The sequence below is a fragment of the Schistocerca nitens genome, chromosome 5, assembly GCF_023898315.1.
Source record: "Schistocerca nitens isolate TAMUIC-IGC-003100 chromosome 5, iqSchNite1.1, whole genome shotgun sequence".
Lineage (NCBI taxonomy): Eukaryota > Metazoa > Arthropoda > Insecta > Orthoptera > Acrididae > Schistocerca > Schistocerca nitens.
This window is the reverse complement of record NC_064618.1, coordinates 230,778,329-230,793,255: the sequence shown is the minus strand read 5'-3', so window position 1 is coordinate 230,793,255 and position 14,927 is coordinate 230,778,329. Positions and strand designations below refer to the sequence as shown.

Here is a 14,927-nt window from a genome sequence, read left to right as displayed (position 1 = left end):
AGGAACATAACTTCGGAAATGTCTGCCAATATTTATTATCGTTTCTGTCCGTGATTGCCTGGCTGATTTTAAGTGGAACAGGCTATACAAACTTACTTGTATCGGAGCTGTTGTAAGTTTCTGGCACTGTGACACGGACAGTTATCCTGCTGGAAGATGCCATCTCCTTTAGGGAGAACATCAAGCGTGAAGGGATGCAGGTGGTCAGCAATGACCTTCACGTAATCCACAGCCGTCATGGTGTCTTCGATTGGTTCCACATGTCCCACGGAAGCCTAGGTAAAAAATAGCAAAATAGGCCTTCATCAGCCTGCGTCCGTGACGTGTTGCATGTTACAGGCAGCAGTCCAGGTGGATGCTGCAGTGTTCACACATGAACCATCGACACACTGTAACAAGAAACGCGATTCGTCCGACCAGACGACTTGATTGCATTGATCCAAAGCATATGTGCCCGCAACAGCATTGTACTCTGTCATTAGATCTGCCACAGGTCAGCTGATTATACTGCTTTACAGAGTGGGCAAGTCAAGTCTCTGACATTCATGTTCTGTGATGAGTCGAGCACGTCCAATACATTGTCGCCCACTCGCAGTTCCATTTTCGTTCAACCATACCACGACAGTAGCACGCGAATAGTCGACAACATTCGCCGCTTCTGAGACGCTCGTTCGCAGGCACCAGGCGACAACAATCCATCATTTGCCAAAGTTCCTTATGGTAGTGGATTTCCCCGTTTGCAGCCTGTGTCATCACTAGAATGATAAAGTGCATCTCTGCACTGTTCATACAGTGTCTTTACCGCGTCATGTCCCTGATACGAACCAAGTGGCATTAAGTCTCGCAGTTGGCAGTGGTGATAATGTTCTGGTTCATCAGTAAATGCTTTATATAATGTGAATTCAGTAATGTGGATCAATTACTCATTGATAACTTTTTCTCACTTCCCATTAGTATATATAAATATTTTAGCTAAGGCAAATACGCTGTAACTCGGCAAGATTTTGTCACCATTTACTTAACATTCTCGTTGAAAATATTTATATTACTTCACTGTTTATGTTGCACAGTCAGTTTGTTAATCATTTCATCGGATGATACTTACTAGCAAGACTTATTAACAGTTTCTGTAGTACTGCATACATAAGAGTTAATTAGGGCTAAGTACTGATAGAAGAAGTGGGCCATGCGTCTTCAGAAGCCGCTATCAGCTATGGAGAGATTGGGAAGAGACTTGCTGTGTTCTGCAGGGGTGAACATATTCTGCCCTGAGAGAGAGAGCAGAGTATGGCAGCAACGGTTTTTGATGCTGGGCGAGAAGAACCCCCATAGTACAGACAGAGTGGGTGAGAGGTTGCTCTCAGGTGGGATGGAAAAAATTCAGAATAGCATGCCTGTAGAAAGAACATCAGTGGCGGAAGAAGGCCAGATTATATGTTTTTAGTGTGAAGGAATGTGTAGGATCACAAACGATGGTTACAAACTGACCTCCGGGCGCTCTTGCGGATACTATTCGAACTATGCATGTACGCTGCGAGCCGTGTGACGTGTTACATTGTGCTTCTGGTATAAGCCATCATGCCGAGGAAAATAAATTAGATGTAGGGGTGGACATGGCCGACAAAGATAGATGCATACTTGTGTTGATCCATTGTGGTTTCCAGAATAAGGAGATCACCCAGATAAATAAATGCAAATGTCGTGTGACTAGGGCCTCCCGTCGGGTAGACCGTTAGTCGGTTGCAAGTCTTTCGATTTGACGCCACTTCGGCGACTTGCGCGTCGATGGGGATGAAATGATGATGATGAGGACCCGGGCACTTGGGATTGACATTCTGTCGAGCTGACCATTCAGCTACCAGGGGCAGACATCACCCAGATGATGCCACGAGAACATTCCCCAGATCATAACGCTCCTTCCTACAGCCTTGATCCTTCCGACGAATGTTGCAAGACCGTATACGCCAAAGGCCATCTGTCCGGTGGAGCATAAAATGTCATTTATCTGAAAAGCCAAATTGTCGCCCAGTCCAACGAACCATACGCAACAACGTTCGTTGAGGAGGCACTCTTGGTAGCCCCTTGGTTCGTCTGGGCGGTCAGTTGCTCAACATTTGCACGTCTGTTCGTACGTCTACATCTCCGCAACCGTCATTCACTCCTGTCATTTATGGCCCTTGGCCAGTCATATGCAGCAAGGGAAATCAGACAACGTTGAGAGTAATGACACTTCGACCGTCAAAATTTTGTTAGTAAACTGTCGAAGTAGTCGTAATAAATTTTCCAAATTTACTGCCCTCTAGGAATGTTCCCACGCTCAAATTATTCTTGGGTCCGAGAGCTGGCTGAAACCTGAAGTGGAAAGCTCTGAGATATTTAGCGAGTCGTGGAAAGTATATCGCGAGGACAGATTAGGGACCGTAAGGGGTGAGTGTTCATTGGAGTTGACAAAAACATTGCCTCTATTGAGGTCGAAGTTGAGTGTGGCAATGAAGTTATCTGGTCGTGTATAAGAGGTGTACGAGAAACCAAGTTGATTGCTGGATGTTTTTACCGGCCAGCCGATTCCACTGTGACAGTTCTAGAGTCATTTAAAGAAAGTCTACAATCAGCAGCGCGTAAACACCAAGATCATGCACCAAATGTGTGAGAAATCTTATGGGACTTAACTGCTAAGGTCATCAGTCCCTAAGCTTACACACTACTTAACCTAAAGCATCATAAGGACAAAAACACACACCCATGCCCGAGGGAGGACTCGAACCTCCGCCGGTATCAGCCGCACAGTCCATGACTGCAGTGCCTCAGACCGGTCGGCTAATCCCGCGCGGCCATCATGCATTGCTAACCTTCCGAACGTAGACTGGGATGTCTGTGGATTCATGAGGTCATCAGTCCCCTAGAACTTAGAACTACTTAAACCTAACTACCCTAAGGACATCACACACATCCATGCCTGAGGCAGGATTCGAACCTGCGACCGTAGCGGTCGCGCGGTTCCAGACTGAAGTGCTTAGAACCGCTCGGCCGCATCGGCCGGCTGATCACGTTTTCTGAAAACTGTCTTGAGCAGCCAGCTCGGCAGCCCACACGCAATGTAAACATGGATTAGCGATCATGAGTCACTATGGCAACTACGATTACGAAAGTTAATAAATCAGTCAAGAAGACTAGAAGAGTGTTTCTTTACAAAGGGCAGATAAGTAATTGTTAGTATCTCACTTAGACAGTGAACTGACATCACTTAGTTCCAGTAAGATGGACACAGAGGAATTATAGGCAAAGTTTAATCAGATTATAAATCATAATCTGGAGAGTTATTTGCCTAATAAGTGAATAAAAGGTGGAAAAGGTCCACACTGGTTCAATAATGAAATTCGAAGATTCTGAGAAAGCGGAGGCTGTTGCACTCTCGGTTCGAAACAGAACGCACATATGACAGCAAGTAAAGATTAACAGAGAGTCATGCGTTTGTGAAAAGACATATGCGGGAAGCGTACAACAACTACCACCGTTACACCTTAGCAAAAGACCTGGCAGAGAATTCGAGAAAATTCTGGTTCTATGTTAGATCGCTAAGCGGATCTAGGGCTTCCATTTAGTCCCTTGTTGACCAGTTTGGTGAAGATAGCGAAACTAAAGCCGAAGTTTTAAATTTCACACAGGATAACCGTAAAAACATACCGCCGTTTGACCATCGGACAGTCTCCCGTATGAACGACATAGTAAGAAGCATTCCTGGTGTGGAGAAACAACTGAAAGATTTGAAAGCAAATAAATCACCAGGTGCGGATGGAATCCCAGTTCGATTTTGGACCGTTACCTAGCCCGCATTTATTGTGAATCTCTCGCCCAGCACAAAGTCCCAAGCGACAGAAAAAACGCGCAGGTGACTGCAGTATGTAAGGGTAAAAGAACGGACCCGCAAAATTACAGACCAATATCCCTAACTTCGGTTTTCTGCAGAATCCTTGATTGAGAAGCTAACGTCTACGAATAAACATGGTTTTAGGAAGCATAGCTCATGGGAAACGCAGTTTGCCCTTATGTCACATGATATACAGCGAACTATGGATGAAGAGCAACAAGCAGATACCGTTTTTTTCTAGATTTACGAAAGGCGTTTGGCACGGGGCTCCATTGCAGGCTGTTAACGAAGGTACAAGCGTATGGAATAAGTTTACACGTATGCGAATGGCTCGAAGACTTCGTAAGTAACAGAACCCAGTATGTTTTCCGCGAAGGCGGGTGTCATCAGAGACAAGGGTATCCTCAGGAGTGCTCCAGGAAAATACGATAGGACCGCCTTTGTTCTCTACATACATAAACGATTTGGCGGACAGGTTGGGCACCAATATGTGATTATTTGCTGATGATGCTGTGGTGTACGGTAAGGGATCGAAGTTGAGTGACTGTAGGAAGACACAAGACGATTTAGACAAAATTTCTAGTTGGTGTGATGAATAATAGCTAGCTATTAACGTGGGAAAATGTAAGATAATGCGGATGGGTAGAAAAAATAAAAACCTTTAACGTTACGATACCGCATTACTAGTGTGCTACGTGTCACAGTCAAGTCGTTTAAATACACTCCTGGAAATTGAAATAAGAACACCGTGAATTCATTGTCCCAGGAAGGGGAAACTTTATTGACACATTCCTGGGGTCAGATACATCACATGATCACACTGACAGAACCACAGGCACATAGACACAGGCAACAGAGCATGCACAATGTCGGCACTAGTACAGTGTATATCCACCTTTCGCAGCAATGCAGGCTGCTATTCTCCCATGGAGACGATCGTAGAGATGCTGGATGTAGTCCTGTGGAACGGCTTGCCATGCCATTTCCACCTGGCGCCTCAGTTGGACCAGCGTTCGTGCTGGACGTGCAGACCGCGTGAGACGACGCTTCATCCAGTCCCAAACATGCTCAATGGGGGACAGATCCGGAGATCTTGCTGGCCAGGGTAGTTGACTTACACCTTCTAGAGCACGTTGGGTGGCACGGGATACATGCGGACGTGCATTGTCCTGTTGGAACAGCAAGTTCCCTTGCCGGTCTAGGAATTGTAGAACGATGGGTTCGATGACGGTTTGGATGTACCGTGCACTATTCAGTGTCCCCTCGACGATCACCAGTGGTGTACGGCCAGTGTAGGAGATCGCTCCCCACACCATGATGCCAGGTGTTGGCCCTGTGTGCCTCGGTCGTATGCAGTCCTGATTGTGGCGCTCACCTGCACGGCGCCAAACACGCATACGACCATCATTGGCACCAAGGCAGAAGCGACTCTCATCGCTGAAAACGACACGTCTCCATTCGTCCCTCCATTCACGCCTGTCGCGACACCACTGGAGGCGGGCAGCACGATGTTGGGGCGTGAGCGGAAGACGGCCTAACGGTGTGTGGGACCGTAGCCCAGCTTCAAGGAGACGGTTGCGAATGGTCCTCGCCGATACCCCAGGAGCAACAGTGTCCCTAATTTGCTAGGAAGTGGCGGTGCGGTCCCCTACGGCACTGCGTAGGATCCTACGGTCTTGGCGTGCATCCGTGCGTCGCTGCGGTCCGGTCCCAGGTCGACGGGCACGTGCACCTTCCGCCGACCACTGGCGACAACATCGATGTACTGTGGAGACCTCACGCCCCACGTGTTGAGCAATTCGGCGGTACGTCCACCCGGCCTCCCGCATGCCCACTATACGCCCTCGCTCAAAGTCCGTCAACTGCACATACGGTTCACGTCCACGCTGTCGCGGCATGCTACCAGTGTTAAAGACTGCGATGGAGCCCCGTATGCCACGGCAAACTGGCTGACACTGACGGCGGCGGTGCACAAATGCTGCGCAGCTAGCGCCATTCGACGGCCAACACCGCGGTTCCTGGTGTGTCCGCTGTGCCGTGCGTGTGATCATTGCTTGTACAGCCCTCTCGCAGTGTCCGGAGCAAGTATGGTGGGTCTGACACACCGGTGTCAATGTGTTCTTTTTTCCATTTCCAGGAGTGTATATAGGCATAACATTGCAAACCGATATGAAATGGAACGAGCATGTGAGAACTCTGGTAGATAAGACAAATGGTCGAATTCGGTATATAGGTAGAATTTTAGGAAAGAATGTTTCACATGTGAAAGAGACCGCATGTTGGACGCTGGTGCGACCTGCTCTTGAGTATGGTTCGAGTGTCTGGGATCCGTACCAGGTGGGATGGAAGGAAGACATGGAAGTAATTCAGAGGCGGGCTTCTAGATTTGTTACTGGTCGGTTCGAACAACAAGTGTTACTGACATGATTCGGGAACTCAAATGGGAATCCCTGTAAGGAAGGCGACGTTCTTTTTGAGAAACGCTAGTGAGAAAATTTAGAAAACGGGCATTTGAAGCTGACTGCCAAACGGTTCTGCTGCCGCCAACATACACTGCGCGTAGGATCACAAAGATAAGATACGATAAATTAGGGCTCATCCGAAGGCTTGCAGAGTACCTGTGCAGATGTAGATGTAGAAGCAGATGAAACCGAGCACACACCCAGCAACAAAGTCGGGGAGCACGAGTTGTGGGGCAAGTTGCCATACTTAAGTCGCAGGTCTCAGTTTTCCCATCGAAACGGGGAATATGAGACAGTGTTGTATGACTTATTGAAGTCTGTACGTTTTCCTAGTCAGTTTCCACTTCAGAAAGCCGCCAGTGCCCTATAGAACGAATATTAAGATTTTATCGCCATGTAGTCCATAAATTACATGAAGGAGATGACAGAGGCAGTTCTAAGTAGAGATGAATTTGCAGTTTACGGAGAGCATATTGCGAATAACTTAAGAAATAATGGAAGAATGCAGATAGGAAATTTCATTAGTCCAGTGAGTAACTGATGACGTTCTTCTGAAATGAGAAAAGGGATTTTGTGGAAGGATAGCGAATTCGGATGTGCAGAATACCACACAATCTCCAATCCATTCCTTGCAGTCAACATCCGTTACCACATATAGAAATCACACAATTTCTTCTGGCTCCTGCTTTCTTTGTACATGGCAACTCTGTCAAGCTCTCGTTCAAAATTCAAAGACCACTCATAACCTAAGTGTACACATCGCAACATTGTGAAACGCTCGTCCAAAATTCAGAGACCACCCATAAGCAAAGCGTACAATTACTGTTAGTCAAATTTAAGTAGGAAACGTAAATGTAGGTGGTAAAGTTGTACTCATTAAAAAATCACTACTAAAATAAAATATAGCGTCAAAAATATTATTTCTTATGTATACAAAGCATATTAGCGAAGTAATTATTTCTTCATAGGTGTCTGGGATGTAACATGGGACGTTGTTTGATAGACAAATTTAAGTAATAAACATAAATGTAGATGATAAAGTTTTACTCACTAATAAAATAAAATAAAGAGAAAAAATGCTATTGTTTCTTGCCTATACAAAGCAAATCAGCGAAGTAATTATTTTTTTGTAGGTCCCTGGGATGTAACATGAGGTCGTTGTTTTGAAATTATAATTATACACATCACGCAAGTGAAAGATTCAGAATTGGCAAGAAACCGGAGTGTGACAGCTAGCCTGACCGAGGCTGGAATGGTTACCTAAATACAGTGGAAACTTTCGAAATCTTTTCAGATCTGGGTTTCGAAATCGGCAAGCCACATTCTTAAAAAGTGCTTGAAACGCATACCATCTAGTTTTCGAGAAGATTCATAATAAGAGTAACGTACCGCGAAAATAGATTTCTTCCCAGTAAAGTTTACGTTTATTTGTTTTTCTTTTCTAATAATATTAAATTACTTAAGCACAAATTAGGGACTGAGAGCAATTTCTTGGGACACTGCGCTCTGCTAACTGCAGTGTAACTGACTCCGACGGTGGGGACGGGCGACTTTGTATAGCGACTGTCACGATACGATGTATCGGAAATGTCGGCATACAGTGTCGAGAGACTTTGCTGCTAGGGGTGTACGTGCCTTACACGGCTCATGGGACTGTGTATTTGTTGTAGCTCAGTGCGTTCTGTAAGTAAAGTCTGTTTCACATGTTGTTCCAGGTGTCCTGGCGTCGGCTAACGAGTGTGGTGAGAACATCTACGGGCCATCTTTGTACACCCGTGTGGCGCCGTACCTGCGGTGGATATTTGCCAACACGAGGGACGCTTGTCTCTGCTCCGCTTAGTCCACTTAGCTGTGACAGCGCGCAGAACTGGAATGGTGCTACGGCTTCGATAGACATCTGCAAATTTTTGACACGTAGCAAGTGGCTTTAATGGTGCACACGGAGGAACGGTTTTGCGCCTGATACCCGGAGACCGCACATGTTGCCAAAGATACTTAGGTTAACATTACGAAATGGTGTGTTGATCACACTGCGTTAAGGATAAATTTATAACTGAAAGACGAGTCGTCAGTGCAGTTCCTTATGCTTACGAGTGTGTCGTCGTTCAAAGTATTTAAAGTCTGCTTTCCTTCAGCGACGTGCAACTGTAGCTGTTGTGGAGAGAGACTGGTTTGCAGAATGTACAGGTAGTTCATTAAGGAACAGCGTTTTTATGCAATTTTTATATGATTAAGAAACTCAAGCATGCTGCAACTGAAATCTCATTATAGTCAATTCACAAGAAAAAAAAAACAATTAAACCTCTTATGAAACCGTGTAGCAAATCTGTATAAAACGCCCAAGGCTGAGAATGTTAGTAAGGACCATATCTGACTAGAAAATTAACGAAGAAAGCGAAATACACACTGAGCCTGGAAACTATTGCTTGAAATTTGAGGCAATGTTTGGTGCACAATAATGAACACCAGGTGTTCTTAAGGTAAGTAGCAAAGGTGAGCACCAGTTTGGTCTCGTTTACAAGGACAGCTCACTAACTCGTCGTATGGAAACCCGAAAATTAAAAAGGATCTGTCCAGCAGCAAAAACAAACAAGAATTGTAGCCATTTCTCAAAGTGATTCCTAATAAAGAACGAATAGTGCACTAACGCTGTGTATTGCAAAGACTTCTTTTTTTCCTAGTGTTTATCCCACCTATAGTGTATTCATCATTAGAATAAACCTGATGTCGACATTACATCGTCTATTCTTCCACGTTTGTTGGAATCTCGTTGGATTTCGTTTCACGTGGAGCGGAAGCCAAGCTGTCTCGAGTACAGTCATATCGACTAATCGATAATTCGGGAAAACAGCTTTACCGGCGCATTAAACATGGACAGCACTGGCCAGCCAGCCAGGGAACAGTTTCAGTTCGCTTCACACTGCATGAATGGACGAGTAAACTAAACCCGTCTTGTGGCACGCTAAGCACCGAAGTGCTACTCCTGCATTTCGCGATTGGCTGGTGGGCTGGAACTTAAAGTGATGGATTGGCCTTGGATTTCATGTGCGAGGTAATCCTCACGGCATTGCGGGGTAGTTACTCGCGCAACAGGTCCGGCCAACGTGTGGTGGTGTTGGTGACCTAAACCGCTGACAAACCGATGAATTTAAGACGTAAAAAAGAGTCGAGCAGAGAAGCAATATAGCGTGGAATGACATTTAATTTTAAAGGAGAATGAAAATATATTCGACAAAACGCCAATAATACCGCATACTTTTTAGCGGACCAGACGGAAAGCATAACATGCTCTCGTTCTTAGCTAACATACCACTGTAATTAAAAAGAAGAATGTGAAAATTACTAATGTAAACACAAGGTAATTTTTCTGAGCGAGTAATGTTTGATGCAAAAGCATATTCAGGGATTTTACCGTACAGCTAAATATTGAAGCCACTGATTGTATTACAGTCAGTCGTCTGGTAATCTCTAAACTTCCATATCGGAATTCGAGAAATACATTTCAATGCGGAAACCGTCATCCGCCATGTTGATAAAGAGTCGATCAACAACAGAATCCACGAAGACAGTCAAGCACCACATTTTTTTTTCCGTTTTTGAAGTAGCATACTGTTCTGTATCCCGCCAGTGTTCGGCAGTGATGTGTGACAAAGCTTCGTGTATTAGTTTCAGGACATCTGACAGATAAAAGTCTTGATATTTCTCTCGACAAGTCCATTAACTTGGCTCCATATCAGTTCTGTTATGTTCGTATTGCAATGGTAAGGTGGCAATTGTAAAAGTGTAGCATTTGTACGGTATGTTCGTTTCTGTGAAAATTATTATCTTTCATGTTTCTACGGCCACTTTGGAGAGTGTGGGACTGAATCTGAGGTATAAAACAATGGGCGTAGTCCAAATAAAGAGTATCTCATTTTTGTCGCAAAAAATTAGTTTGTTTTATTAATTTAAGTGACCTTTATTAATAATCTTTTATGAATTATCGATGATCAAGGATTTATATTTGCAATATAAAACTGCAATTTTGTGTAAAATATGTAATTGCAAACAAAAAGACGTGTATTTTTCGTAAAAAATGACAATTAGATAAGTGTTAATTAGCAAAAGTTTGATGAATTTTACATTTAAAAGGTGTAGGTATTTCAAATCGAACGAAAAAAGAAAGACGTAAGCAAGACTGGAACGACCGCTCCATGGACTGGACGGGAATACCATTCTACAACGCTACCGATTTTTTTTCCAGCTGTGTATCCTGTTTTCAAAGAACGCCTTAACGGTATTAAATGCAGTTCGGGAAACTTCAACGGAGATTATTTCTGTAAACTTGTAGAAAACGTTAAGAACAACCTGTTTCCCGCCAGTTTTTATCGGTGTTTCAAGCGCGTGTTTCACTACGGAGCAGGAAGCAACGTCAGCCATGTTTTTACTACGTATCAACAGCGTGTTAATCAGAGCACAACAGTACAGAGATTGCAACTGCACACGATTTTTGAAATAAAAACTGCATAGTTAAAGCGAATTAAGAAAAACGTTGTTGGCTGTTAATGAATTAGAATATTTTAAAGTTTGATTTACCGTAACTTTGTAAGACGTTATCTAATACATAAGTAGGACCTACTTCCAAGAGCGTGACAACGCCAGTATACATGTGATACGGCTGGTGACCAGTCATCGCGTTAGTGTTTGTTTACATAAGGATCAGGGTGAAAGTATAGCAATGGGTCTGCTTCTTCAGGATTTGGCAAATTTTATTGTTGTTACTAACTTTGTGGCCGGATGCCCTTCCTGACGTCACAGCCATCAAGTTAAACTTAGCGACGGAAATAGTGTTCTCCATTAATTTATGAATTGTGTAAACCTTGTTCTGTGTGGCTGTCTGTATCTTATTCTCTGAGGTGGAATTTGGGGAGGAGACCAGTATTTGCCCAGACCAGCGTGGGAAACCGCCTAAAAACCACGCTCAGAGTGGCCTGTGTGCCATCCCACCGAGTGGTATAAGGCACTGCAGTCATGGACTGTGCGGCTGGTCCCGGCGGAGGTTCGAGTCCTCCCTCGGGCATGGGTGTGTGTGTGTTTGTCCTTAGGATAATTTAGGTTAACTTGTGTGTAAGCTTAGGGACTGATAACCTTAGCAGTTAAATCTCCTAAGATTTCACACACATTTTTGTACCATCCCACGGTAATTAATCCGCCGCGCGGATTGAACCCAAGTCTGGATCACCTTCTCGTTTTGCAAGCAAGCGCGCTACGCTATACGCTATACGAGCAGATCTCAAAAGGACTCTGTAGCCTTTGTTAGATACATCATAAATGGTCCCTATACTTGCTAAGCATGCACCTGTGTCCAAACGGCAGTCTTTCTACAAACCACTCTTCCTAAAGACCTTTTCCTGGCAAAACGATCTACGAAAGGTTCGCGAAATTCAAATAGTGGGAACATTGGTTCGTCTTTAACAGGCTGACTGCAGTAGGGGTTCACGCTGGACGCCATGTGTCCTCAGGTGTTCACAGGTTGGTTCAAATGGCTCTGAGCACTATGGGACTTAACAGCTATGGTCATCAGTCTCCTAGAACTTAGAACTAGTTAAACCTAACTAACCTAAGGACATCACAAACATCCATGCCCGAGGCAGGATTCGAACCTGCGACCGTAGCGGTCTTGCGGTTCCAGACTGCAGCGCCTTTAACCGCACGGGGTGATCACAGGCTCCGCTACATTTAATAGTATGTGGTGCAGTACTGTGCGTTAATTGTTGTTTTCAGGAAATCGGGTAAAACATCTAGTTCAACGTTTAGAACTTAGTTTTCTGCAACTTCACACACCATCGAAAAATATATTGTACTGAACAGAGACGAGCATGTGACCGCTGGTGGTTTCGCGGAATTTAAAGTGGTAATACTCCGTCCACGTTGGTGCGATTTTAGGTTCAGTTTCAAATACTCTGTTTGTGGCTGCACATACGCAGAAATACTACTTGCTACGGAAAGATGGTGAAGAGACAGAATCTGCAGTGGCAGCTCCGCAACAGATACTCACATCTACACATGGAGTCATTGATGGCTGAATCCTGCTGTGTTGACTCAGTTTTACAGGCGAGGACACATCGACACAGAATGTGTTGAGCGATCGATTTTGTATTTGTCATAGTGATTATGGTTCGACGGGATTACTAACATAAGGAGGGCACCCCTCACAATACAGCAAAATGTTAAAATGCACGGGATCACTTCCAATGAAAAAAAGAAACTTTCCTTTCAAAAGCGGACAATTTTTAAGTCAGTTACGGAAACGGTATACTTCATTTTTATGAGAGAAGTTCTATAATGCATTTTTATTGTGTTGGTTTATTCTTAGTGCTTGCTTCATCACAACAGAAATTTTCCCAAATGTTGGTGGTCTCCACAGGCTCATTACAAGAATACACTCTAAGACAAAAAAAGGCGTACCACCAAGGAGTTATCCGAATGGGACGGAGATCGATAGATGTGATATAAACGTACAGAAAAATAAATGTTGACAATTTCAGAAAAAACTGGATGATTTATTCAAGAGAAAGAGCTTCACAAATTGAGCAAATCAGTAACATTTTGGTCCATCTCCGGCCCTTACGCAAGCAGTTATTCGGCTTGGCATTGATAGTATTGTTCGATGTCCTCGTGTGGGGTATAGTGCCAAATTCTGGCTCAAATTCCTAAGATTGTTGGATATCCCTACCCATAATGCTCCAAACATTCTCAATCGGCGAGTGATTTGGCGACTTTTCTGGCCAAAGTAGGCTTCGGCAAGCACGAAAATAAGCAACAGAAACACTCGCCGTGTGCGAGAGGGCATTATCTTGCAGAAAGGAATCCCGGGTTGGCTTCCCATGGAGGGCAACGAAATGGGGCGCAGAATTCCGTCGACGTACCGCTGTGCTGTAGGAATGCCGCGGATGACAACCAAAGGGATCCTGGTACGTAATCAAACGGCACCCCCGATCATCACTCCTCATTATCGGGCTGTATGCCAGGGGACACCCAGGTTGGTATCCCACCGGTTCGGGGCGTCTCTAGACGCGTCTTCGTTGGACATAGGGGCTCAATTCGATGCAGGACTCGTCACAGAAAACAATTCCAATCCAGTCAATGAGAATACATGCCAAATGTGCCCGACACCACATCAAACGGATGTGTTTATGTACAGAGGCCAATTGTAGTCGGCGCAAGGGGCTCCCTGTGCCGTGAACTCAGTCCCATTTCTGTGAGATGCCTATTAATTGTCCTTATGAACACTGAAGCACTAGTTGCATGCAGGGTCGATCATACTGATGAATCCGGGGCTGAGTACCTCCCTGACGATCGCTCGCTCCTCACGTTCTCTCGTCTCTCTAGGTCGACCGCTTCCTTCTTGACGCTGTGTTTAGCCGTGGTTCACCCATTCCTGCCAACATCGCCGAATGGTGGCATCAGTCCTCTTCAAATGTCGAGCGATTCGACGATTAGTCAACAGGCTTCTCTGAGCCCAACTACACGTCCTCTCTCAAATGCTGACATCTGCGTATATTGTTCATGCACCCGTCTGCAAGACGTGGCTACTGTCCAACTGAGTACACGGAATGAAATTCGCTAAGACTTTATGCCATGGTATTAACCTGTCTCTGTTTACTATACTTGCCAGCTGCGCAGTTAAATCGCGCTGCAACGTCACACTTTCATCTATAGGCCTCCAAAGGTTACATTTTACGTCGATACCTGTATGAATATCAATATGAGATCAATTTGCATAACTCCTTCGTGGTTACTGTTTTTTTTCCTTTTTTGCCTTAGAGTGTATTTCCATTTTTATCTTGGGTTGCATACGTATTCTGTAGGTTATTACTTCGGTTTACCAGTTTATTACTTTTTCTATTACTATTTGACACTTGTGTCTCTAGAGAAGATCTAATGGCCAGGCCGATAAATAATCTATTGTTAATACAAGGAAATCATCATAAAGCTTTCCAGACTGAAATGCGTGTCGGATCAAACAATACTCGTTCTGATCTTATTATTCTGTCAACAAAAGTTATTCTGTTCATTAAATGTGATTACTTATTCAGTGCCAGACAAATATTTCTAGGTCCAATTTTTTTTATTGTGTCTCTACAGTTCGTACGTACTGGCCATTGGAAGAACGTTGTCATTTAAAAGCAAAATACTAATTTTTCTAATTTTTATCGTCATCGTCATATCTCTCTCTCTCTCTCTCTCTCTCTCTCTCTCTCTCTCTCTCTCTCTCTCTCTCTCTCTCACTCTCTCACTCTCTCACTCTCTCACTCACTCAGGCAATTTCAAAAGAATATTCCGATTTCAGTTCATATTATAAATGTAGGATTCTGAACGTGGTTTTAAACATACACAGCTAGGTCCTGTATCAAAAGTGCGAAATACCCTCATTCTTCACTGTAAAGTCAATACAGTTGTACCTACAAATGCGTGTATGACTAGGCACTGTAGCTAAGATACGATTTTGTAGTTCATCCACACTAGATAGATGCGAAGAGTTTCATAACAACTATTTTTAATGAACACATTGAGCAAGAATAATTTCTCCAATGCAGTTGGTGACCTTCGAGGTC

The 14,927-nt window shown here is 44.3% G+C and overlaps 1 protein-coding gene across 1 annotated transcript in view; it reads left to right on the top strand.

The window, feature by feature from the left end:
- Positions 1-8,977, top strand: part of LOC126260358 (serine protease 48-like) — a 176,966-nt gene extending 167,989 nt beyond the window's left edge. Inside the window, exon 8 of the mRNA XM_049957685.1 lies at positions 8,046-8,977. Within this exon, the coding sequence (XP_049813642.1) occupies positions 8,046-8,170 (125 nt within the window). The 3' untranslated portion in view covers positions 8,171-8,977. The remainder of the gene's footprint in view (positions 1-8,045) is intronic.
- The last annotated feature ends 5,950 nt before the right edge of the window (positions 8,978-14,927 follow it).